A 24,768-nucleotide genomic window follows, 5' to 3' on the forward strand; every position below is an offset into this window, starting at 1 on the left:
GCGTAAAGGAGAACGAAATAATTGTTGCCCTGGATCCGATACAGCACAAAAAAAACCATAAGATAAAAAAAACACACTAAATTTAAATACATAAGATAGCTTATATACATAGATTGATTATTTGTTAGGCACAGGAGTGTAGTGTCTGTACATAATGTGACTGACAGGAAATGATGGTTTCAGGTGGGGAGGGATGGATTAGTGGGCAGAGGTGTTGATCAGTCTTACTGCTTGGAGAAGTAACTGGTTTTGAGTCTGGTGATCCTGGCATGGATGCTACATAACTTCCTTCCTGATGTGAGAAGGACGAACAGACCATGACCAGAGTGATGTTTCTGATCTGTCATGATGTCTCTGGCCCTTTTCTGGCAGCTTTCTCTATATATCCCATCGATGGCAGGTAGGCTGGTGCTGTTGATGCATTGGGCAGTTTTGACTACACGTTGTCGAGCCTTCCTGTCCGCCGCAGTGCAGTGTCCGTACCAGGCAGTGATGCAGCTTGTCAGGATGCTCTCTACTGCACATCTGTAGAACAACTTGAATATGCCCAGAGAACGTTTAAATATTCACTAAGGAAATCATGTCTGAAGGAAGTAGGTTAGATTTTACATGGCATTTATGTAGCTTGGTTATGTAGAAACTAATAAGATTTTCTTTTGTCTCAGATCTGGAACTGCAGTGGAAGAACAGCAGGAGTGAAGGTCTGTACCTAGTGGTACTAAGAGTGAGCCATTGATCAAGTGGCTTCTTTCTGTGCTAGTCCAGCATAAAATTGAGTGAAGTGTAATTCAAATTGCTGCAGCTTATATATGCTTGCTGTAATTCTACTCCTGATTTCACCACTGCCACCAATTTGACCTTCCATTTAGTAACCTCCATTAACCCATGCTGTATTTAATCTGTCTTCCAAAGGTCCTGCTTACCCTTTTCCTCATTGTCACTGATTTTGATTGTCCATCTGGCCACTGGCACCTTGGATTAAAAAGTACTTTCAAGTCCACCTGCAATCTTTCCGCATCTTATCTGTGCAATTCTCTAGTCCTCTCGCTCTACTATTGTGAATCCTATCTATCGCCACCACTGCTCCACAGTAGCAGATCATTCAGGAACTTTGATCTTCTGAAATTCCTAATTAACCCCCTCTGCCTCACCTCTTGACTAACCCTTTAATAATCTTTGCAAAGCCATTTATTCGATCAGGCTTAATGTCACCTCACTTGACTCTCTCCATTCCTTCATGTATTTCTATTTTTAATTCCTCCATGTTCATTCAAGGATATCTTAGAAGCTGTTTTAAATGCATGTGTTTCTTCAGCAGGCTTTAGATTTTACCTTAATTTAAGTAAATTTAATGTTCTGTAAAGTTTACTCTCATAAGGCATTCTTTCATCAATCACTTTAATTCTCAATTATTATAAGATCTGAATGTGATAGTATCTTGCTGAGCTACTGAAGCAGTGATATGTACAAATTCCCAAAGCAACAGCTAAAGAAATAGTATCATGTTAAATAAACATGGTATTAGATTAGATTAGATTCAATTTTATTGTCATTGTGCCGAATACAGATACAAAGCCAATGAAATGCAGTTGGCATCTAACCAGAAATGCAAAGAATAGTGTTATTTACAAAATAACTGCAAATAAAAAGTAAATGCTACAGCACACAAATATATGAGTACTGAGACAGAACAATATGGGTGCAATCCTGCTTAGCGCTGTGATGTGAGGTTCAGCAGTGTCACAGCCTCAAGGAAGAAGCTCTTCCTGTGCCTGCTGGTGCAGGAACAGTGGCTCCTGTAGTGCCTTCTGGATGGGAGGAGAGTAAAAAGTCCTTGGTTAGGGTGAGATGCATCCTTGGTAATGCTTTTCGCCCTGCCCAGGCAGCATTTATGGTAGATGTTCTCAATGGTGGGCAATTGGATGCCGATAATCTACTGGGCAGTTTTCACCACACGCTGGAGTGCTTTGCGGTCCAATACAGGACAATTGCCATACCACACTAAGATGCAGTTGGTGAGTATTCTCTCAATGGTACAGCGGTAAAAGTCCATCAGTATCCTGGGACAGAGGTGATGTTCCGTAGGAAATAAAGGCGCTGTTGCCTCTTTTTAATCAGGATGGAGGAGTTCAGGGACCAGGTGAGATCCTCGGAAATGTGGACACCAAGGACTTTGAAGCTTGATACATGCTCCACTACAGCTCTGTTGATGTAGATGGGGACGTGAGTGTGGCTCCTAGCATGCCTGAAGTCCACAATGATCTCCTTGGTCTTCTGGGTGTTAAGGGCCAGATTGTTGTCGGCACACCACGCAGCCAGGTGCTGGACCTCGTCCCTGTAGGCCGTCTCATCATCCCCTCTGATCAGGCCAACTACCGTGGTGTTGTCTGTGAACTTGATTATGGAGTTAGAACCATGTACAGGAACACAGTCATAGATGAAAAGGGAGTACAGAAGAGGGCATAAAATGCAGTTATTAGTAAGAGACCTTGAGAATACCGGATTATAAAATTCTATCTGTTTCTCTAATACCATTTCAGGAATGCAACTTGGAGCTCTTACTGTAGTCAGACTCCACCCCTATAGCAATATGTTTGACTCCTAACATGTCCTGAAATTGGTTAGCAAACTACTTGTTTGAATCAAACCAGCTGCTCTAATAGGGATTACCTTCAGGAATCTAGCATCTCCATTGCCACTGTCAAGAAAATGACTCACCACCACCTTTTTGAGAAGAAATGAGCAATAAATCTGAATTGATTTTAAACATTCAAACAAGTTCTCATTCAATCTGAGAACTTACTGAAAACTCTCAGCAAGTCTGGCAGCATTTGTTAAGAGATGAACAGTTAATATAACACATTGGTACCTTTGGCACGGGTTTTGTTAAAAGAGCTTTGACCTAAATTTACCAAATTACTAAAGGTTAATACTGTTTCTCTCTCCTCTCTCCACAGATGCTGCCTGAGCTGCTAACTATTTCCAGCATTTGGGGTTTTCTTTTTCTGCAGTACTTTGCTTTTGTTAATGAGAAAAAAATAATTATTGGCAGTATTAAAGGATTTTGACAGTGATGTGATTTCAGCAGTGGATAGTTTATCACCTGTCTGTGCTCACTCACTAATATTTAAAGCTGCACTGCTCTTGGCTTTGGCAAATGGATAGTTCTACAGTCATAGAGAGAGATATAGTGTAGAAATAGGTTCTTTGGCCCACCAAGTCCACACCTACAACTAAGCACCCATTTCTATTGATCAGTTCTCAACTCATTCTCCTTGAAATTGTTATCAACACAATTCCCCCTCTCCCCCATCTTCATCCCCAATCAAGCTAGATCCTACCATTTCAAGATCAAGATTAGCTTTATTTGTCACACGTATGTCGAAACTGACAGCGGAACTCATCATTTAGCATCGACGACCAACACAGTCCGAGGATTGTGCTGGGGGCAGCCCACAAGACCTGTTATGCTTCCAGCACCATCATAGCATGCTCACAAATCACTAACGTTAACCATTTGTCTTTGGAATGTGGGAAGAAATTGGAGCGCCCAGAGGAAACCCACAGGATCACAGGGAGAATATACAAGCTCCTTACAGACAGCGCCGGAAATCGAAGCACAATCAATGATCGACGGCACTGTAAAGCTATTTCATTAACCCACCCCATATATACACACAATATATAGTTCACTAGGGCAAATTACAGTGGGCAACCCACTCACACATTTTTGGAATATGGGAGGAAACTGGAACAGATCTACTGTTGTAGATCTGTATTTTGTCACCCTTCATGCCCCACAACCCAGATATGCCGTTGTTTCTCTGAAATATGTTTGTGTTTGACAGACATCTGAGGTCTAAAAAGGAGAGGACAATTTCTCAATAATCATCTCAAACAAACCAGACAGCTGGTTCCATTCCTCCTGCCTCCTGTACTCTCTCCAGCAACAGCTAACCTGTGTTCACCTAAACAGAGGTACTTCATAAATGCCTTTCATGAATACTGTATCCAAAAATCAGACCTTCCCTGGCAAGGTACAGATGAAGAATATAGGTCATACCCTGTATCTTTCTTTCTCCCACATATAAGACTATCAGACATAGTAGTGTATTTAGGCCATTTGGCCCGTCAACTCTGCTCTGCCATTCCATTATGGCTGATTTATTATCCCTCTCAACCCCATTCTCCAACCTTCTTCCCTTAACGCCCTCATCCTCCACCACTCCAAGAAAAAAAGGCCGAGTTCACTCAACCTATTCTCACAAGGCATGCTCCCCAATCCAGGCAACATCCTTGTAGATCTCCTCTGCACCCTTTCTATGGTTTCCACATCCTCCCTGTAGTGAGGCGACCAGAACTGAGCACAGTACTCCAAGTGGGGTCTGACCAGGGTCGTATATAGCTGCAACATTACCTCTCAGCTCCTAAGCTCAATCCCACGATTGATGAAGGCCAATGCACCATATGCTTTCTTAACCACAGAGTCAACCTGCGCAGCTGCTTTGAATGTCCTATGGACTCAGACCCCAAGATCCCTCTGAACCATCTCACTACCAGCAGTCTTACCATTAATACTATATTCTGCCATCATATTTGACCTACCAAAATGAACCACCTCACACTTATCTGGGTTGAACTCCATCTGCCACTTCTCAGCCCAGTTTTACATCTTATCGATGTCCTGCTGTAACCTCTGATAGCCCTCCACACTATCCACAGCACCCCCAACCTTTGTGTCATCAGCAAATTTACTAACTCATCCCTCCATTTCCTCATCCAGATCATTTATAAAAATCACGAAGAGTAGGGGACCCAGAACAGATCCCTGAGGCACACCACTGGTCACTGACCTTCCTGCAGAATATGACCATCTACAACCACTCTTTGCCTTCTGTGGGCAAGCCAGTCTGGATCCACAAAGCAATGTCCCCTTGGATCCCATGCCGCCTTACCTTCTCAATAAGCCTGGCATGGGGTACCTTATCAAATGCCTTGCAGAAATTCATACACACTATATCTACTGCTCTACCTTCATCAATGTGTTTAGTCACATCCTCAAAAAAAGTAGTCATACTTTGTGTGAACTAAGACAGACACCTCAACCAGAATATTTTCCAGATATTTTTACAGTTGGCCCAGTACATTTACCCAACATCAGAGATCTTTGCAAAGTGATATCGTGTAGAAATAGTCAATGCCCTCGCTAGTTTAGGAGTCACACAATAAGATAGTTGAATTTGAGTGGGTGGGTGCAAGGTGGAAGGTAATTCAAAATAGTCAATTGGTTCCTTTTATTCAGATCTTTTTTGCCTGTGGTGCTGTGGAATCTGAAGCATGAATTTAATAATGGTTATTGAAATATTCATTTTGATGATAAAAATATCTAATTATCTTTCTGTTCTAGGAAAGTTAACCCTGGCATCATTGACTGGAATTCTAAGAAAAATGGATGAAGTTCTTGATGAGACAGTTGTTTTGAAAGCTATGACACAGTCGCAGGTTATGAAATACTGATTTTCACTCTCTGTCACTGACTCCAGGATATGGGCAGCAGATACTGGGCCAGAAATCTTTTTTTTGTCATTAATCAGGTGATCCAAACAGTACATGGGGCTTCGTGGCTCAAAGTGTCAAATGAAAAATGTGTAGGTTAAGGTTAATTCTTTTTCCACAAGATTTCATTTTAAATAAGTCATTCAGTATCTTCATTTTTGCCAACCTCCCCATAATCCCCTGAAACACTGTTTGTTGCTGGGCTGTTAGCTCCTAAGGCACCAGTCACTCAGGAACTGCAGCCATTTTTCACACATCATCTTAAATGGAAAACTTCAGCATGACCTTCTCCTGAAGGTATCTCAACACCCGAATATCTGAAACTCATACTTTATGACAGCTTCAGGATAAAATCCACCACTGATTGAAGGCTCCATGTATATTCTTAATCCACTTCCCTTTTATTAAAAGGAGAGATTCCCACTTCAGTTGACCTCAAGGATCACTGCTGTGGAAAAGTTATTGGTCCATTTTGGGTTGGAATTTAGCCAGATAGGCATTGTTTCACAACAATTCACCCATGACTATATGAGAATAGTTTTGATACATTCATCAGCATCATCACCCGATTACTAATATATTGACAAGACTATGATTACCAAGCTGCGTAATTTTAGGATTCTGGTGATGGGAAAAGATTAAACAGTAATGAAAATTAAATGACCCCTGCTAACCAGGTTGGTGCTATTTAATGTGATCAAGATATTTTCAAATTCATCCAGGAAGGTCTCGTGAAGTATTTGCTTCTTTGGGATAATGAGGAAGGCTATGGATTCATTCCCCGATTTGTTGAGTTAGCTGATCTCAGTCATGGTGACTGCCTTGGTGTGCTACAGTTGACAGCTGTGTTGCTCTGGAGCAGAGTGGCATGAGGGAGAATACCTGGTAAAATGGTCAAGAACAACTGTGATGCCCTCAGTGACTGGGTAACCTGCCATGACTTGAGGTCAGCGCTCACAAATGAAGAAGGGGCAGAAAGAATAATTGTGGAGAGTATGGGGACGGCAACAGAAATGCTGTTTTACTGGATCGGTTATGCTGAGAGTGAAAGGCAGATCGAGTGGAGCATAACTCACTATGGAGGCAAAGAATGAGGCCTGGCTGACAATCAAAAAGTTTAAAAATAGCTGTTGGATGAGTCAGTTCTTGAAAGTATTTTTTTTGGTGAATCTAATTGTAATTGTCCTTCATGGTTAACACATGTACAGGTTTAAACTGTTTTTGTTACGTTCCTTCATTGCTAAAGTTTTCACACGGACAGGTTACATTCTAGCTCTCGAATAAATGCTTACTCCCGAACAGCAGTGTGAACAGCTTCCTGTGTAATCACCAGCTGCAGCAATGGTGTGTTTGTTCTGGATTGTATCATCTCAAACATGACACCTTGATGATCTTTAGCCTATTGTCTGTTTCAGGATTTATAGAAAACTTGATCGAAATCTCTCGATATTCTTTTTGGATACACAGATTCTTCATTTTAAGTCATGGCCATTTCCACATGCAATACTAGGGAATAGAGTGATTTTCCCCAAATGGTCATGTTCTAGTTATGGGAAATGGATAGCTCTATTGACTCTCTAAGTTCTTGAATTCCATTAAGGACTTTGAGACCCACATTTTAGTAGCATCTGGGACATTTTCATACTGAACACAACTGAATCTTAGATCTGATGCTACATCCCAGACTTTGAATCGAGATCCAATGTTAGAAGCAGTATCGAAACGACAACTTATAGACCAAATTCGGAGTTCTCCTATGTATGACTTTGTAGGATTGTAGAAATAATTTGAGGAACTGCTGTGTGATGTTCATATTAGGCAACAGAGTTAAAATTCCGAATAAGGTCAAAAGTGAATGTGCTAAAGGCTCCCCCCCCCTCCGCCCACCCCATACAAATCCACCTCATAGACATCAGGCAACTTCATATTCTGATTTGAAATTTATACTAAAACTCTCTACTTAGGCAAAACAACATCAAATTTATAACTTTGAAAATTTAAATGGAAGGTCTAGAACTACACCCACTGAATAATCTTAGCTAATCTGAATGTTAAATCCCTTTGCTCTGTGGATTAGATACAATCAAGTTGACAAAACCTGAAAAACTCGCTCTTTGGCTATTACATTACCTACATTTTGTCTACATGATGTGAGACTGAATAAAATTGTTTGTTACATCAATGTGCCATTGGATTCTATACTGAGACCATCACCAACTACCCACTTCCATCTTTTTAATATCACTCCATCTCAATATATCTATTGTTAAATCCTTAAGTTTTTGTAACCTCAAGGCCTAGTTATTACAGTGTTCCCTTGGCAATCCTCACTTTTATATTCCATAAACTCTTGTCTCCATAAAAACACTGCTACCTACAGTGTCTATAAAAAGTATTAACCCCACTTGGAAGTGTTCATGTTTTATTGGTTTACAACATTGAATCACAGTGGATTTAATTTAGTTTGTTTGACACTGATAAACAGAAAAAGACTCTGTAATCAAAGTGAAAGCAGATCTCTACAAAGTGAGATAAATTAATTACAAATATAAAACAAAGAATAATTGATTCCATAAGTATCCACCCCTTTCAAATCAGTATTAAGTAGATGCACCTTCGGCAGTAATTACAACCTTGAATCTATGTGGATAGGTCTCTATCTGCTTTGTACATTTGGACACTGCAATCTTTCTCCATTCTTCTTTACAAAACTGCTCAAGCTCTATCAGATTGCATGGGGATCATGAGTGAACAGCCCTTTTCAAGTCTAGCCACAAATTCTCAATTGGATTGAGGTCTGGACTCTGACTTGGCCACCCCAGGACATTAACTTTGTTGTTTTTAACCCATTCCTATATAGCTTTGGCTTTATGCTTGGGGTCATTTTCATGCCGGAAAAGAAACCTCCTCACAAGTCGCAGTTCTCTTGCAGACTACATCAAGTTTTCCTTCAGGATTTCCCTGTATTTTGCTCATTCATTTTAGCCTCTACCTTCACAAGCCTTCCAGGGCCTGCTGCAGTGAAGCATCCCTACAGCATGATCAGCAACCACCATTCTTCATGGTAGGGATGGTGTGTTTTTGATGATGTGCAGTGTTTGGCTTACACCAAAAAGAGTGTTTAGTTTGATGGTCAAAAAACTCAATTTTGGTTTCTTCAGACCATAGAACCTTCTGCCAGATGATTTCAGAGTCTCCCACATGCATTCTGGCAAACTCTAGCTGAGATGTCATGTTTTTTTTTCCCAACAGTTGTTTTCCCCTTGCCACTCTCCCATAAAGTTGGGATTGGTGAAGCACCCAGGCAACAATTGTTGTATGCACAGTCTCTCCCATCTCAGCCACTGAAACTTGTAACTCCTCCAGAGTTGTCATGTGTCTCTTGGTAGCTTCCCTCACTTGTCCCCTTCTTGCACGACCACTTGGTTTTTGAGGACGGCCTGTTCTAGGCAGATTTACAGCTGTGCCATATTCTTTCCATTTCTTGAGGATTGACTTAACTGTACTCCAAGAGATACTCAGTGACTTGGAAATTTTCTTGTATCCATCTCCTGGCTTGTGCTTTTCAATAACCTTTTCGCAGAATTGCTTGGAGTGTTGTTTTGGCTTCATGGTGTAATTTTTCCCAGGATACTGATTCACCAGCAGTTGGTCCTTCCAGATACAGGTGTGTTTTTACTACAATCAATTAAAACACCTGACTGCACACAGGTGATCTCCATTTAACTAATTCTGTGACTTCTAAAACCAATTGGGTGCACCAGTGATGATTTGGTGTGTCATATTAAAGGGATGAATACTTATGCAAACAATTATTTTGTGTTTAATATTTGTATTTAATTTAGATCGCTCTGTTGAGATCTGTTTTCAGTTTGACATGAAAGAGTCTTTTTTGTTGATCAGTGTCAAAAAAGCCAAATTAAATCCACTGTGATTCAATATTGTAAAACGATAAAACATGAAAACTTCTGGGGGGGAGGGGAAAATACTTTTTACAGGCACTGTATATCCCATCAACACACATCAAAGTTGCTGGTGAACGCAGCAGGTCAGGCAGCATCTGTAGGAAGAGGTGCAGTCGACGTTTCAGGCCGAGACCCTTCGTCAGGACTAACTTACAGATGCTGCCTGACCTGCTGCGTTCACCAGCAACTTTGATGTGTGTTGCTTGAATTTCCAGCATCTGCAGAATTCCTGTTGTTTCTGTATATCCCATCTTGCTTTTTAACCTATTTTCATTGTTTTTTGCTGACCCTGTTTGTTCCTCATCTGGCAACACATCAATGCTAAAGTTTTTATTCTTCTTTCAAATCCCTTCATGGGTTTTCATCTATTCCTCTGAGAACTTTGTACTCCTCCAATTTTGAATTCTGACTTCTTGTACTTTCTAAATTTTAACTTCTGTACCCAGGGCAACTGCGCCTTAAACTGCTTCCACCCCTTAAACTCTGGAGCTCCTTTCCAATTCTCAAGGCTACAACTAGGTGGGTATAGTTCAAGACTGCCTGACCGTATTGTCAAAATAATTATTTTTTCAGTCAAAATATAAAATAAAATAAACTTGATATTGTCTTGGCCAGTCAGCAGAGTTTCGGCACAAGTTTCAAACCTGTCTCCTCCTTTTGGAGATCTCATGTGGCTTGTTATCACTTTTTCACAAAACACTTGTGGAGAATCTTCTTCTGTTTCCGGCAGATTAGATGCATCTAGGCATATTACTGCCCTCCGCAGAATGCATAATTAATTATAGAATTTCAAGAAACTCAAATTCTCGAATATAAACTAGTCGCACGTATAAACTGAATAATAAACTCTTCAATCAGATGGTGGTTCTCTTGGTGGCCAAACAAGGATTTAATAGAAAAACAAAATACACTTAAGTCAGACAGCCTCTTGAACAATATGCTTCTTTCAATTTTATATCAATTACAACTCAGCAAAATATGCTGAATTGCCTCTGGACTACCTCAGTCACATAATCCAGTAGGATGTTTTCATAGAACCATAGGACATTACAGCACAGAAAACAGGCCATTCGGCCTTTCTAGTCTGTGCCGAAACATTATTCCGCTAGTCCCATTGACCTGCACCAGTTCATAACCCTCCAGACTTCTTCTATTCATGTATCTATCCAATTTGTTCTTAAAACTTAAGAGTGAGCCCATATTTACCATGTCAGATGGCAGCTCGTTCCACACTCCCACCACTCCCTGAGTGAAGAAGTCCCCCCTAATTTTCCCCCTAATCCTTTCCCCTTTCACCCTAAAGCCATGTCCTCTCGTATTTATCTCTCCTAACCTAAATGGAAAGAGCCTATTCACATTTACTCTGTCTATACCCCTCATAATTTTGTAAACCTGTATCAAATCTCCCCTCATTCTTCTACGCTTCAAGGAATAAAGTCCTAACCTATTCAATCTTTCCCTGTAGTTCAACTCCTGAAGACCTGGCAACATCCTAGTAAATCTTCTCTGCACTCTTTCAATCTTACTGATATCCTTCCTATAGTTAGGTGACCAGAACTGTACACAATACTCCAAATTTGGCCTCACCAATGTCTTATACAACCTCCCCATAACATCCCAACTCCTATACTCAATACTTTGATTTATGAATGCCAGGTTGCCAAAAGCCTTCTTTACAACCCTGTCTACCTGTGACACCACTTTCAGGGAATTATGTATCTGAATTCCCAGATCCCATTATCTTTAAATAATAGTTAAATAATGCCCCAACCTAAGTCTTACTTGTTACATACACCTGATAGGGTGCATTCTCCAATTACCTTATAAGGTAACCGTAGCCTTCAGCCAGGAGCAGATGTCATCAGGTGGTTCCCAACCTTCACAGAGTGTTTTGACCCTTAACCACGACACTCTCTAGTTGGTGGGCCGGCAGTGGTGGCCAAATCACTGCCCATCTGCTCCTGGCTTCCAGCTTCCCTCCTCTAGCCTACTCCAAATCCAACAAGAGGCTCATTCTGCCTCTTCCCCCAACCTACAAGCTGCTTGTTTTTTGCTCCTTTCGTCCAGGCCCAGATCTGACAACAACCGCCATGCTGATCTGGCTGGGAAACCTCTGCAGCTGATCTCCACAGGGAACAACCATGCCTGCTATCCCTTGTCTTTACACTCCTGCACTAAGGGCTGGTACTTCAAGGCCTTTCTCTCATGGGCCTCTTCCCATCCCTCCTCCCATGACACAGTCAGCTCAACCAGAATTATTTTCTTGTCTTCAGTTGACCACAGTACAATGTCCGGGCGTAGTCTTGTTAATTTCACCATATCTCTACAATTTAAAAAGTAACAGTCTGAGACCTTTTTAACCAGTGGGTGACTAGCAAAGAAAGGCCTTCCCTTTAATTCAGTTTTCCAATCCTCCTGCCACTTCTTCTCTATACCTTTTTTTATCCTACTTCTCAATTCTGCTCTGCCTAGGGGTACTCTAATTTCTACTTGCCTGCTCTGTAAGGAAGACTTTGCAATACATCTACAATTTCATGTCGCTCCACCCCAGCATGCCCAGGTATCCATGTAAATCTGACTTCACAACCCATCTTCCCTACTCTAAACAACACTAAGAGAATCTCAATAACTATGTCAGGGCGAGCTTTTGATTTATTCCCTTTTATAGCCTCTAAGGCAGCAGCAGAATCCGAACAGATGATAACCTTGCATGGTTGAGAGTCTTCTGTATACCATAAGGCCCAGAGGATTGCTAATAATTCTGTTGCAAAGACAGAAACACCATCTGGAACCCGGTGACCAATCATAACTCCAAGTTGAGACACATACATTACGTCTGTTGTATGCTCTTCAATGTGTGGGCACGTGGCCAAGGGGTTAAGGCATTCAACTAGCGACCTGAAGGTCGTGAGTTCAAGCCCCAGCCGAGGCGTGTTGTGTCCTTGAGTAAGGCACTTAACCACACAGCGCTCTGCGATGACACCGGTGCCCAGCTGTATCGGCCCTTGCCCTTCTCTTGGACAACATCAGTGTTGTGGAGAGGGAAGACTTGCAGTATGTGCAACTGCCAGTCTTCCATAAAACCTTGGCCAGGCCAGCGCCCTGGAGAGCGAAGACTTCCAGGCACAGATCCATGGCCTTGCAAGACTAACAGAACTTTATTTATTCTCTTCAATGTATAATTAAAATTCCAATCAATTTAGTCTTTCTAGAGACCTATATAAATACCTACACCACAGGAGAGAATCCAGGACTCGAGGGAATCCTTAAGGTGGGCTCATCACTTCATGAGCCTTGAGTTCTAGCATTCCCCTGGGTACCTTGGGTGAATTACTGACTGATTCAAGGTTAGTGACATTGAGGACGTTTAACCAATTTTTGCAGACATCCCACCCTGCAAAAACTGATTTCAGGGAGGTAGCACCATCAATTTGCGGGAGACTTGCGGGAGACTTCTGGGAGAGGTGGGATGTCTGCAATAGAGTAGCTCCTTAGCAGCCGGACAGCGAGTTTAAATAATGTTAGCTATGCTAATGAACGAATGACTCACCTCAACACGTCTTTACAGTCTTAACCCACCATGGGCAATAGAAAAGTCACTGTTGCAGACAGTGCAGCGAGCAACACTGTCATTATTTTTGACCCTATTAGGCAGGGGTACACTTTAGTGTAGTCTGGGGTGACGTATGTTTTATATTTTCTTTTTTTTTGGAACACTCTGCCATGGTGTGCTCTCGCTCGCTCTCTCGTGGTAGCTCACGCACTCTCTCACGCTCTCGCTTTCTCTCTCGCGCTCTCGCTTGCTTGCTCTCTTGCGCTCTCGCTTGCTTGCTCTCTCGCTCGCTTGCTCTCAAAAAAATTGATTTCCGTGATATTGTATATAATTTGCAGGCATCAGGGAGCCACTATTAATACGCGGGAGACTCCCAGAACTTCCGGGAAAGGTGGGATGTCTGTTTTTGTCTCATGTAATGATTACTCCTTGTTCTCAATTGTTAAATAAATAAAGAGTTGGCACAGCTTCTGTGTAATTGCTGCTGAGATGATGCTTTGCTTCTGGCAAAATTCATCGTGTCCATGTTCATTTGTGGTTTAGTTCCAAATAACACCCAAAAGAAACTGATGCATAACTTTAATAATCAAAACTAGATTATAAGAAGAGTTTTGTATATGTTCACAGTTATGTCACCAGCATTCATCAGTATCTGTAGAAACTACTGAATGAACACATTAACCATTTCTTTCCGATTATTGAAACAATATTTCTTTATTAATGTTCAAATCATTGTTAACAGCACTGATCACTAACAGATTAAATTAATTACCAAAGTAACATTGATTGCAACACAGTTCCTGTAACGTTTCCTCCAAAGTAGATACTTGTTAATTAAAATACCAGTCAATTTAGTCTTTCTACATAAAGGACTCATATTTTCTGTTTGCACTTGCAATGCATTTGTGCTATTCCTTATGCTTCCTTTTTGATATTTATTTCTCCTTCTCTGATATTTTCAGATATTGATACAGTTCATGAAATACCTTTATTCCTTTTACGTTCCATTTGGCGTTTGCTTGTCCCACTGATAGAAACCCAGAACAGTGCTGAAGCAATATCAAGGATGGTACCTCCATCAAATCCCTGGTCAGCAAAGATACAGAAGTTGTATTAAGTCTGTGTTAAGTCCAGAGTTCTGTAGTGCCCAGTCACATGAGATGAATCATTGAGTTTTGTCGGAACTGTGTAGGAAGCCAAAGGTCCAGGGGTCAAAATGAGAACAGGATGAAATTATTGCAGCTGCTGACATTTCTAGATTGAGTGAAGGGTGTTTGCGTCTGGACTGTGTGACGTAATACAGGTTCACAATTTAAAATGCACTGTTCCAGTATCCTGTAGTAACTACATGGCTACATAACAATCCCACTTTGCAAGGAGTTTAGTTTGTAAGTTATTTTGTAGATCCGGTTTGAAGGTACTTCCTGGGCTTAAAAGTAATAAAAACTCCAAGTGGTGTCACTAGCAAGTGGCACATTACTGCAGGCAGTGGAGCAGCAACTACACAGATCCAGCATTTCAAGTTCAATCCTGACTTCTGGCACTGTTTGTGCGGGATTTGTATGTTCTCCCTATGACCGGCTGTGTTTCCTGATCGCTCCGATTTTCTATCACATCCAAAGACATGGTGGTCAATGGGTTAATTGACCACTGTAAGTTGCACCTAGTGTAGAGTGGAGCGGTAGCGTCTGGGGGTGGGGGAGTTGATCGGAATCAGGGAGGATGTAATAAAGCTAGCGTAGTAATAGTGTAAAGGGCCACTTGATGGTTGGCGTGGCGTGGTGATTGAAGGGCCTGTTTCCCTGCCCTTTGACTCCATGACAAAACTTTATGGGGTACAGCCCAGCAGAGTTCTCTGTCGAATATGCTGCTCCAGGCAATCGAGGGCTATAGGATCCACATCAACATCAAATTTATTTGCAAACAGATGATGTTGTTGAAGTAGCCAGCTGAGGTCGCCCACTCCATAAATACAGACTGACCTTCGATGGGAACCAGTGCACCATGGGTAGGGCTTCCCTTGCCTCACATCGCCTTCAAAATATTTCCACTTCACCAACCTGGCTACTGACCTCATGTCACTTACATCATACTTGGGATGTGAGGGCTCAGAACCAGGGACACCAGGCATCCTCTGCAGAGTGGCCCAGATGAACTCATCAGGACTATATGTATCTTTTGACCATTCCATTAATTGCTTTGCCTTTGGGTCTTTGAAGATGTGTTCAACAAATGCTCTACTAACCACCATGTAGGCACTACCTGAGAACATAGTGGTGAAAGGTGATTGCTTGAGCTTATTTGTCTTTAATATTTTGCCATTGATCACCTCAAAATGATACTTCCAGCGCATCTGCTTCTCCACTGAAGTTACTTCAGACTCTAAACTATTCCTTCCTTTCAACACCTGTAATTGGTGGACAATCTCCGAATTGGTTTTGATGGGAAAATCCATGCTACACAAGTTGATGAAATACCTCCAGGTCAGATGTCTTGCCAGCAGTTCCTCCATGCAGTTCAGGTCTGCCTGAAGTCTGGACCAAGAGCCATAAACAATATTCTCCAATCTCTTCACAATAAAAACGTTTGGGAAACAGGATGCAATGCTGCGGATCGCAGTTTTGAAGTTAGTGGATGATTTGTCATCGATATGCACACAGTAAATATTCTGTGGTGCGAAGATTGTTCTCAATAATCTTTCAAACTGGTCAGCTTTCTCATGAGTGACTATGGAGTAGGCAATTGGAAATAGTTTCTCATTTTCACTGAGAGGAAGTGTGATGTACTTCCTGTTTCTTATGAAATTTTCACAATTGTATTTGACGTTAGTAAAATAAGAGTCATTGTGCCTTATAGCATTATACCGTGCCTTTAAAAATTGGCTTCTCTTGATTGCATTTACGTCCCCTTGCAAAAGTGCAGTACAGTTCACATCATAAGGTAGTTCTGTGGAGACTTCCAACTTTTTATCACAAGCACCGATAGGAGGAGGGCGGCAATCATTAAGCATAAGGCCCTCTCTGATAAAGATCTTCAGTAATACACAGGTGGCACAACTCAGGGCAAGGGTTAAACAGAAACGGTGTAGACATCGTTTACGTTTCCATATCATGATGGAATGGACAATAAGCTTCAAACATCTGAGTGGCAAATGGATGACTTTGATTGATGTTTCAATGTCCTTCTCATTGCCAGTTGAATTAAATGAAGTATATCACAGATAATGTTCCTGGTTTTAATTCTTTATTCGTGCAAAGCTGAAATAAAGGACAATATCTTACAATTATATTGATGCTGACAATTGCTTAGATATTAAAGATTAAATAGAAGCAACTTTCTTGTAATTTTGGAGTTTGCCCACTCTCCCTGTGACCAGTTAAATGGTCTGGTTTATCCTCATGATGGTTAGTACATTAATTGGCTACTATAAGTTACCCTTAGAGTAGGTAAATGTCAGTAGAATCAGATTGGAGGTGGTGGGGTGGGAGGAGGAAGCTGATGGGAATTTAAGAGGAAAGAAGATTGAGAAACTGTTGTAGAAAGGTGCTTTCTGTGGACTGCCAGCACATACACAGTAGGCCAAGGGACTGTTTCCATGCTATTCAACTTTGAGATCTGTTAAATTCAAATATTCTTATGTGATGTTGATAACTGTTGCAGTTTGCAAACTGAAAGTCAAAAGAAAAGTTTTGCTAAGATGTCCCACCTATGGTTGAGCTACTTTGTAAGATTGATAAGATCTGTGTAGATTTTAGGATAACTATGTTTACGAGTGCAAAAAAACCCAAATGAAATGGTTAAGAAATAACTGACTTGCAAATTTCAAGTAATGTTCAAGTAATTTTGCACATTTTAAACCTCTCCAAAAGTGAGGCGCAGGAATTAAGTGAACAGACTCCACATGCATTATCAATTTGAAACCATTTGTGGTCAAGGCAGTCCATGACCACATATAGCGAGGCTGGAAGAAGAGGGAGAAGCTATAGGACATCATCAGCACATCGAGACATGAAGAAAGACGACAGTCAACATAACATCATGAGAACAGAAGGCTGTATCCTGCCGGGAATAGGGTTATTGGCATCACATCTCACTGTATTCCTATCATCTTTGTTCATTGTTGAATTTGTATATATCTATAAAATTCAAAAAACTCATTGCCTTAAAGATTGAATCTGTAAATATAGGTCAAAATTGGTCAAATAACCAAATTGATGATGGGTTGGGTCTTACTAAAGTCAGTATATCAAAAGAGGAAGAAAGTCAGTATATCAAAAGAGGAAGATTTCTTCCCTCAATATTGTCACAGTGTTCCTTGTGACTTTGATCAACACATCAAAATCTATCTTCTTTGTGGGATTTTGTTACATCTAAAATTGCTCCATAAGAACAGTAGCTGGGACCCAAACATTACTTATTGCATATAAAGCACAGCTGAGGCATGATTGGTGTCCCAGATGTTTTTTTTTGCAAGACAATTGAATAATTTCACCTGTTACAAATCCACTACTGAAACTGCAGGTTGAAGTTACCAAAACTGCAGATAAGTTATGAAAAGGTCGACAAAATTAAGGAAAAGTAATGTTCTCTTTCTGTTGTTTGAGGAAATGTCTAAAAGGAAGACAGAGACCATGGAGGTAGAAGTAGTGGTGACTTTCTGAAACATGAAGTCAGTGGCTTGGGTGGTTCAGACTATTCTGGTAGAAGCTTGATATTGTGAGATCTTCAATTTTCAGATTAAGTCACACCTTTCCTGTTAATGTTTGGGGTGGACTCTGAATGTTGTAGAGGCAATGATGGATGAGTTGGTGTTGTTAAAGCCCTCCTTTCTAAGTGCTTTTCTTGTCTAGGATCTCTATAGACTTTTAAAATAAACTACTTACAATTACACAACTGATCTGAAAGCCATGTATGTGTTTGTACCCTCCAAAGATATTTTTCAATGAAAATATCACAACTTGAGCAGCAAAATTATTCAAAACCCAAACTGTATTGACATGGAAACCAAAAATGTCAGTGCACAAGAATGATGAAACAACAGATTAGGAGCAAGATGTTATCACATAAACATGCAGCTTGCCTCTACTTAAGAGGAAGTCTAGGCACAACACGATGTCAGCAAGTCTCTTTGAGGTCTCCTAGCACGTCCTCCTTGTTGCAGAGGCCAAAGAGTTGGTTGTGTATTTCTGACTGAAGTTCCTCTCTGCCAATTTTTAGAACTTCAGCAGGGACGCCACCTGTGCAGTAGACCTCGCAATTTACAACTAGTATATGGCATTCGCCTTCTTGTAGATCTGGCTGATGGTGAGTGGACTAGATAGGTTGGTGAGGGAGGGAGTCAAGGACATTTATTTCAAAATCAGAGTCATAGCTGCAAGAGATATTGGGAAAATTCTTATTTGTCACCGGCTTTCACTGAATTGGACTTTTGAGTCTTCAAGCCACAAGACAATGTTGATATCATTAAAGCACTGGTGTATGTCATGGTTAATGGTGCATTGCCACACATCCTCCACTGTCTCCCCACCATCTATTATGGCCAGAAGCTTACAGTAAATAGGTAACATTACTTTCAGAATAGGCAACCTCATGAAATGATGGTTTGCTCATCACTAACCTATATCCACCAGCATGTTTAGACCATAAGACGTAGGAGCAGAATTAGGCCATCTGGCCCATCGAGTCTGCTCCACCATTCAATCATGGATGATCCTCTTTTTCTGTCTCCTCCTCAACCTCGTCCCCAGCCTTCTCCTCGTAACCTTTGATGCCATGTCCAATCAAGAATCTATCAATTTCTGCCTTAAATACACCCAATGACCTGACCTCCACAGCTGCGTGTGTCAACAAATTCCACAAATTCCCCAAATTCCCCACCTTTTGGCTAAAGAATTTTTTCTGCATCTCTGTTTTGAAAGGGCGCCCCTCTATACTGAGGCTGTACCCGCTTGTCCTAGACTCTCCCACCATGGGAAACATCCTTTCCACATCTACTCTGTCTAGGCCTTTCGACATTTAAAAGGTTTCAATGAGATCCCCCCTCATCTTTCTGAATTCCAGTAAGTACAGACCCAGAGCCATCAAACGCTCCTTGTATGATAACCCTTTCATTCCTGGAATCATCCTTGTGAACCTCCTCTGGGCTATCTCCAATGCCAGCACATCTGTCCTAAGATGAGGGTCCAAAAACTGTACACAATGCTCAAGGTGAGGCCTCACCGGTGCCTTAAAAAGCCTCAGCAACACATCCTTGCTCTTGTATTCTAGACCTGTTGAAATGAATGCTAACATGGCATTTGACTTCCTCACCACTGGCTCAGCTGCAAGTTAACCTTCAGGGTGTTCTGCACAAGGACTCCCAAGTCCCTCTGCATCTCAGATTCCTGGGTTTTTTCCCTGTTTAGAAAATAGTCTGCACATTTATTTCTACTACCAAAGTGCATGACTATGTATTTTCTGACATTCTATTTCATTAGCCACTTTCTTGTCCATTCTCCTAATCTGTTTAAATCCTTCTGCATCCTACCTGGTTCCTCAACACTACCTGCCCCTCCATCAATCTTTGTATCATCTGCAAACTTGGCAACAAAGCCATCTATTTCATCATCTAAATCATTTATATACAGCGTAAAAAGAAGTGGTCCTAACACTGACCCCTGCAGAACACCACGAGTCATTGGCAGCCAACCTGAAAAGGATCCTTTTATTCCCACTCGCTGCCTCCTACCAATCAGTCAATGCTCTAACCTTGTTAGTAACTTTCCTGTAATACCATGGGCTCTTAACTTGGTAAGTAGCCTCATGTGTGGCGCCTTGTCAAAGGCCTTCTGAAAGTCCAAATATATAACATCCACTAAATCTCCTTTATCTATCCTACTTCTAATCGCCTCAAAGAATTCCAACAGGTTCATCAGGCAGGATTTTCCCTGAAGGAAACCACACTGACTTTGTACCATCTTGTCCTGTGTCACCAAGTACTCCATCACCTCATCCTTAACAATTGACTCTAACATCTTCCCAACCACTGAGGTCAGCCTAACAGGTCTATAATTTCCTTTCTGCTGACTTCCTCCTTTCTTAAAGGGTGGAGTGACATTTGCAATTTTTCAGTCCGCTGGCACCATGCCAGAGTCCAATGATTTTTTTTTTGAAAGATCATTTCTAATGCCACCACAATCTCTAACGTTGCCTGTTTGAGAACCCTGGGGTGCAGTTCCTCTGGTCCGGGTGACTTATGTACCTTTAGGTCTTTCAGCTTTTTCAGCATCTTCTCTCTTGTAACAGTTATTGCACCCTCTTCTCTTCTTTCACACACTACATCTGTTTATTTCTAACTAAATTATATCTTTTCTTCCTGACACCTTTATCCTTCAACTGACTGCAGTGTATATTTGTCTTCAGTGGACCGTCATTCATGATCTTAGTGTAAGTATGCTCTTTAGCACTTAATAATAAAATTGTTGCATTTATTTAATGCTGCTCACAATCTCAGGACAATGCAGAATGCCACAGAATCCCTGAAACACGTCTGTAGTGCTGACACTGTTACGCCTGGCTATTGTTACAAAGACCAATGTGATGATCATTGAGGGATAAATTCTGAGCAGGATACCTGGTATAACTCTTCTTCCATTCTTTGAAATGATGCACTAGGCCAGGAAGGGTTGAGAACATCGGATGCAATAAATCAACAGGATCAGATATCTCTCCGAGGTCCTGAAGACTATATGCCAGAATATTGCTCACCTGTCGCTGAACTGTTCCAACACAGGTCCAAACACGAGCAACTACCAAACTATGTCCAGTCCACAAGAGGCAGGGAAAAATATAATTCCATAACTACAGTCAGATCAGCCTGTTCAATCATCAAAGCAATGGCAGGTGTCATCTACAGAGCTACCAAGTAGCACTTACTCTCCAATAAGATGCTCACCTAAGCCCGTTGTGGTTATGCCAGGACCACTCAGCTCCAAGTTGCACTTTAGCCTTGGAACAAACAGCTGAAATTTTAGAGAGATGTAAGTGAGCACTTTAAACATCAAAGGAGCACTTGATAGAGTGCAGCTCCTGAAGCACTCATAAAACTGAAACTAATGAGTATCATGGAGAATATCCCAATGGCTGGAGTCAAACCTTGCACAAAGGCATTTAGTTATAATTGTTGGATGTCTAACATCCCACCCCTGGACATCACTGCAAGCATTCCTCAGTCCTGAGCCCAGCCAGCTTTCATTGCTGCATCAGCAATAAAGGCGAGAAGTGAGAATATTTACTAATGATTGAATAGCATTCAACTCCATTTTCAACTCCCTAGAGAATGAGGCAGGGACAAGACCGAGACCATATTCAGGCTTGAGCTGTTAAATGCCATGTACCATTTGCGGTCTGCCCTCAGCACATCCATAGGTTGTTTCGGTTCTTCATGGATTTCACTGCATGTTTGATGCACATATGATAAATAAATAAATCTGGCCTTCCATGTCGCAAATGTGGCAGGCAAGGATATAGAACGTAGAAAAACTACAGCACAATACAGGCCTTTCCACCCACAATGCTGTGCCGAACATGTACTTACTTTAGAAATTACCTAGGTTTATCCATACCCCTCTATTTTTCTAAGCTTCATGTACCTATCCAGGAGTTTCTTAAAAAACCCTATCATATCACCTCCACCACCATCGCCGGCAGCCTATTCCACACACTCACCACTCTCTGCATAAAAAACCTACACCTGACATCTCCTCTGTACCTTCTTCCAAGCACCTTAAAGCTGTGCCCCCTCGTGATAGCCATTTCAGCCCTGGGAAAAAGCCTCTGATTATCCACATGATCAATGCCTCTGATCATCTTATGCACCTCTATCAGGTCACCTCTCATCCTCTGTCTCTCCAAGGAGAAAAGGCCAAGTTCACTCAACCTATTCTCGTAAGGCATGCTCCCCAATCCAGGCAACATCCTTGTAAATCTCTTCTGCACCTTTTCTATAGTTTCCGCATCCTTCCTGTAGTGACGTGATCGGAACTGAGCACAGTACTCCAAGTGGGGTCTGACCAGGGTCCTATATAACTGCAACATTGCCTCTCGGCTCTTAAACTCAATCCCATGGTTGATGAAGGCCAATGCACCGTATGCATTCTTAACCACAGAGTCAACCTGCGCAGCAGCTTTGAGTGTCCGATGGACTCGGACCCCAAGATCCCTCTGATTCTCCACGCTGCCAAGAGTCTTACCATTAATATCTCCAGTAAAGAGTCTAACCATCTACTCTTGACACTCAGTGGGATCACCATCACCAAGACCCTCAGTATCAATATCTAATGGGTTTCTATTGACCAGAAATTTAACGGGACCAGCTATGAGGCCTACAGGATTTAGTAAGAGTCTGAATATCTTGCAGCAAGTAACTCACCTGATAATGCAGGCATTTCTACCATCTACATGGCACAAACCGTGAGTGTGAAGGTGACCTGTCTAGAACAGTTCAACTCCAGTCCAAGAAGCTCAATATAAAAAAGGCAACATGGCCCACTTGACTGGCAACCCATGCAGATCTTGAAACATTCATTCCTTCCATCATCATGACACTCCAGATATCCTAAAAATGATAAATATGAAATGTCATTGGATACTTAAAGGCAGGCAAGGTTCAATAGGTTCAATTTAATGTCAGAGAAATGTATCCAATATGCATCCTGAAATTCTTTTTCTTCGCAAACATCAACAAAAACAGAGGAGTGCCTCAAAGAATGAATGACAGTTAAATGTTAGAACCCCAAAGCCCCCACCAACTCCCCCCTCCCACGCATAAGCAGCAGAAAAGCAACGACCTCCCTCCCCCACCAGCAAAAAAGCATCTGCAGCCTCCACCGAGCACACAAGCAGCAAAGCATCAATAAAGACACAGACTTGCAGTACCCCAATGATCATTTGTTCACCCGGTAATTCGACATATCACAGGCTGTCTCTCTCCCTAATAAGGGGAAAAGAGGCGTCCCCGTCCCCACCTTGGCTTAGTGTGAAATAAGGCATCCCAGATGAAATATTCCCCAGTACCTCACTGAAGAGTCACTGCAAACTTTTGTGCTGAGCTCTCTGCAGGAGTATTTTGAATCTCTGAATCCTCCTGTACATGATGTCAGTGATACGTGCTTTCCAGCAACAGCTGGTATTGATCTCACCGAAGTGAAGGGCTGCTGAGTGAAACTTTTGAGTCCAATTTACAACACTGTCCAGTCTTTTCTGAGTTGCTGCCTGACCCATTGAGCATCATTCCAGATTCCAAATTTCATTCTGATCTGGATCAATGAAATAAATGCCCAAAGCAGTTTAAAGCTGGATCAATTTTATGCCCTCTGTGAGGATTAGGTCATAATACAATCTTGCTCCTTACAAAATACTTTTATTTCTTTTTCTAGATCAAGCATTGAAACATATTGACATATGCAAACAAAAAGTCAGTTTGCATCCAATCCTCATTTCATTGTTCACCAAGTATGCTCTTATAGGATATAGAACATTATGGCACAGTACAGTGTAGACACTTCAGTCAATGATGTTCTGCTGAACTTTTAATCTACTCTAAGATTAATCTACCCCTATCCTTCTGCATAGCCCACTATTTTTCTAACATCCATGTGCCTACCTAAAACTTTCTTAAATGTCCCTAATGTCTCTGCCTCTACCACTGTTACCGGCAGCATGTTCCATGCACCCCCATTCTCTGTATAATAAACTTCCTTCTGCCATCAGCCTCTATACTTTGCTCAAACCATCTTAAAATTATGCCCCTTTTTTCTATATTGCATTCACACTTTCCTATGGTTTATAAGTCAGCATACACAGTAGCTGTTAATTCCTCCTCCTCTCCAAGTATACTCTACAAAGTGCATTTCAGTACTTTTACAGATATTTCTTAGTGTTATTAAAAATTTTAAATACAAGGGACCTAGGCTTAAGCAAACTTTAATAACTGTCCCATTTGCCTGTCACATAGAAGCAGGAGTTAGTCGTTAACAAATATAAAGTGCTAGTTTAGGTATATTGGAAACCCAAGTTATAAACCAGGAAATATAAAGGCAAAAACTCTACTCTCATATTTTTAAGAAATGATAAATTTTGATATGAGCCCACTTCTTTGTCCTCCAGTGTAAAGATTCACACTAAATGTGAAAGAGTACTTACTAAAAAAAAAGGTAAACCAGCAAGACAATCCAACTCCAAGCTTGTCTTTACAGAAGGCAGAAAGCAGAAAGCAAACAGCGCTCGTGAGTAGATCCCTCCCCACTTAATGATTGGACCAACCAAAACCATATGGTGAATTATGAATGGCTTGTTGTGGTGTCAATCACTCTGAAAGTGTTACAGCAACTGTTGAAATTGAGCAACATTCCTGAACATCTCTGGCCCATGGCAATCAAAGAGAAAGTATTGAGAATCTCTTGGCTATTAGGAAACATATTAATATAATTACAATATTTACATGGATCCCAATTATAGTATTTAGCAATTTACATTAAACTTAAGTGCTAGCATGCTGGTCCAGAAGGTACAGCCAATGTAGTGCTCACTGGTCCTGGCAGGCCTCCGGTGAGCCAGTAGGCACTGCATACTCTCTCTCCAGGGACACCTGAGCACCGATGTATCTCTGGAAGATGGCAGGCAGTCAGCTCAGCCTCAAGGCCACACATCAGGAGC

The 24,768-nt window shown here is 41.4% G+C and overlaps 2 protein-coding genes across 6 annotated transcripts in view; one reads left to right on the top strand and one right to left on the bottom strand.

The window, feature by feature from the left end:
• The window catches only part of LOC140188248 (caytaxin-like), a 57,229-nt gene extending 49,576 nt beyond the window's left edge, over positions 1-7,653 (top strand). For all 3 annotated transcript variants that reach the window (XM_072244346.1, XM_072244349.1, XM_072244348.1), the window contains 2 exons: positions 666-701; positions 5,408-7,653. In XM_072244346.1, the coding sequence (XP_072100447.1) occupies positions 666-699 (34 nt within the window). In that variant the 3' untranslated portion in view covers positions 700-701; positions 5,408-7,653. The remainder of the gene's footprint in view (positions 1-665; positions 702-5,407) is intronic.
• Positions 7,654-13,719: 6,066 nt separating this feature from the next.
• On the bottom strand, positions 13,720-24,327 carry LOC140188247 (beta-1,3-galactosyl-O-glycosyl-glycoprotein beta-1,6-N-acetylglucosaminyltransferase-like). 3 transcript variants are annotated; one of them, XM_072244345.1, is made up of 4 exons: positions 24,256-24,327; positions 22,484-22,669; positions 21,008-21,074; positions 13,720-16,331 (listed from the first exon to the last, which is right to left on the bottom strand). In XM_072244345.1, exon 4 carries the CDS (start codon positions 16,184-16,186, stop codon positions 14,903-14,905), a length of 1,284 nt encoding a protein of 427 aa, XP_072100446.1. In that variant the 5' UTR covers positions 16,187-16,331; positions 21,008-21,074; positions 22,484-22,669; positions 24,256-24,327; the 3' UTR covers positions 13,720-14,902. The 3 variants fall into 3 exon arrangements, with proteins under 3 accessions (XP_072100446.1, XP_072100444.1, XP_072100445.1); XM_072244343.1 differs by lacking the exon at positions 21,008-21,074; XM_072244344.1 differs by lacking the exons at positions 21,008-21,074; positions 24,256-24,327 and adding an exon at positions 23,128-23,161.
• Positions 24,328-24,768: the final 441 nt, after the last annotated feature.

Source organism: Mobula birostris, chromosome 26 (assembly GCF_030028105.1).
Source record: "Mobula birostris isolate sMobBir1 chromosome 26, sMobBir1.hap1, whole genome shotgun sequence".
Lineage (NCBI taxonomy): Eukaryota > Metazoa > Chordata > Chondrichthyes > Myliobatiformes > Myliobatidae > Mobula > Mobula birostris.

Bases quoted from the DNA above. Each gene is read 5' to 3' on its own strand.
- LOC140188247 (XM_072244343.1), bottom strand. From the start codon at position 16,186: ATGATATGGAAACGTAAACGATGTCTACACCGTTTCTGTTTAACCCTT.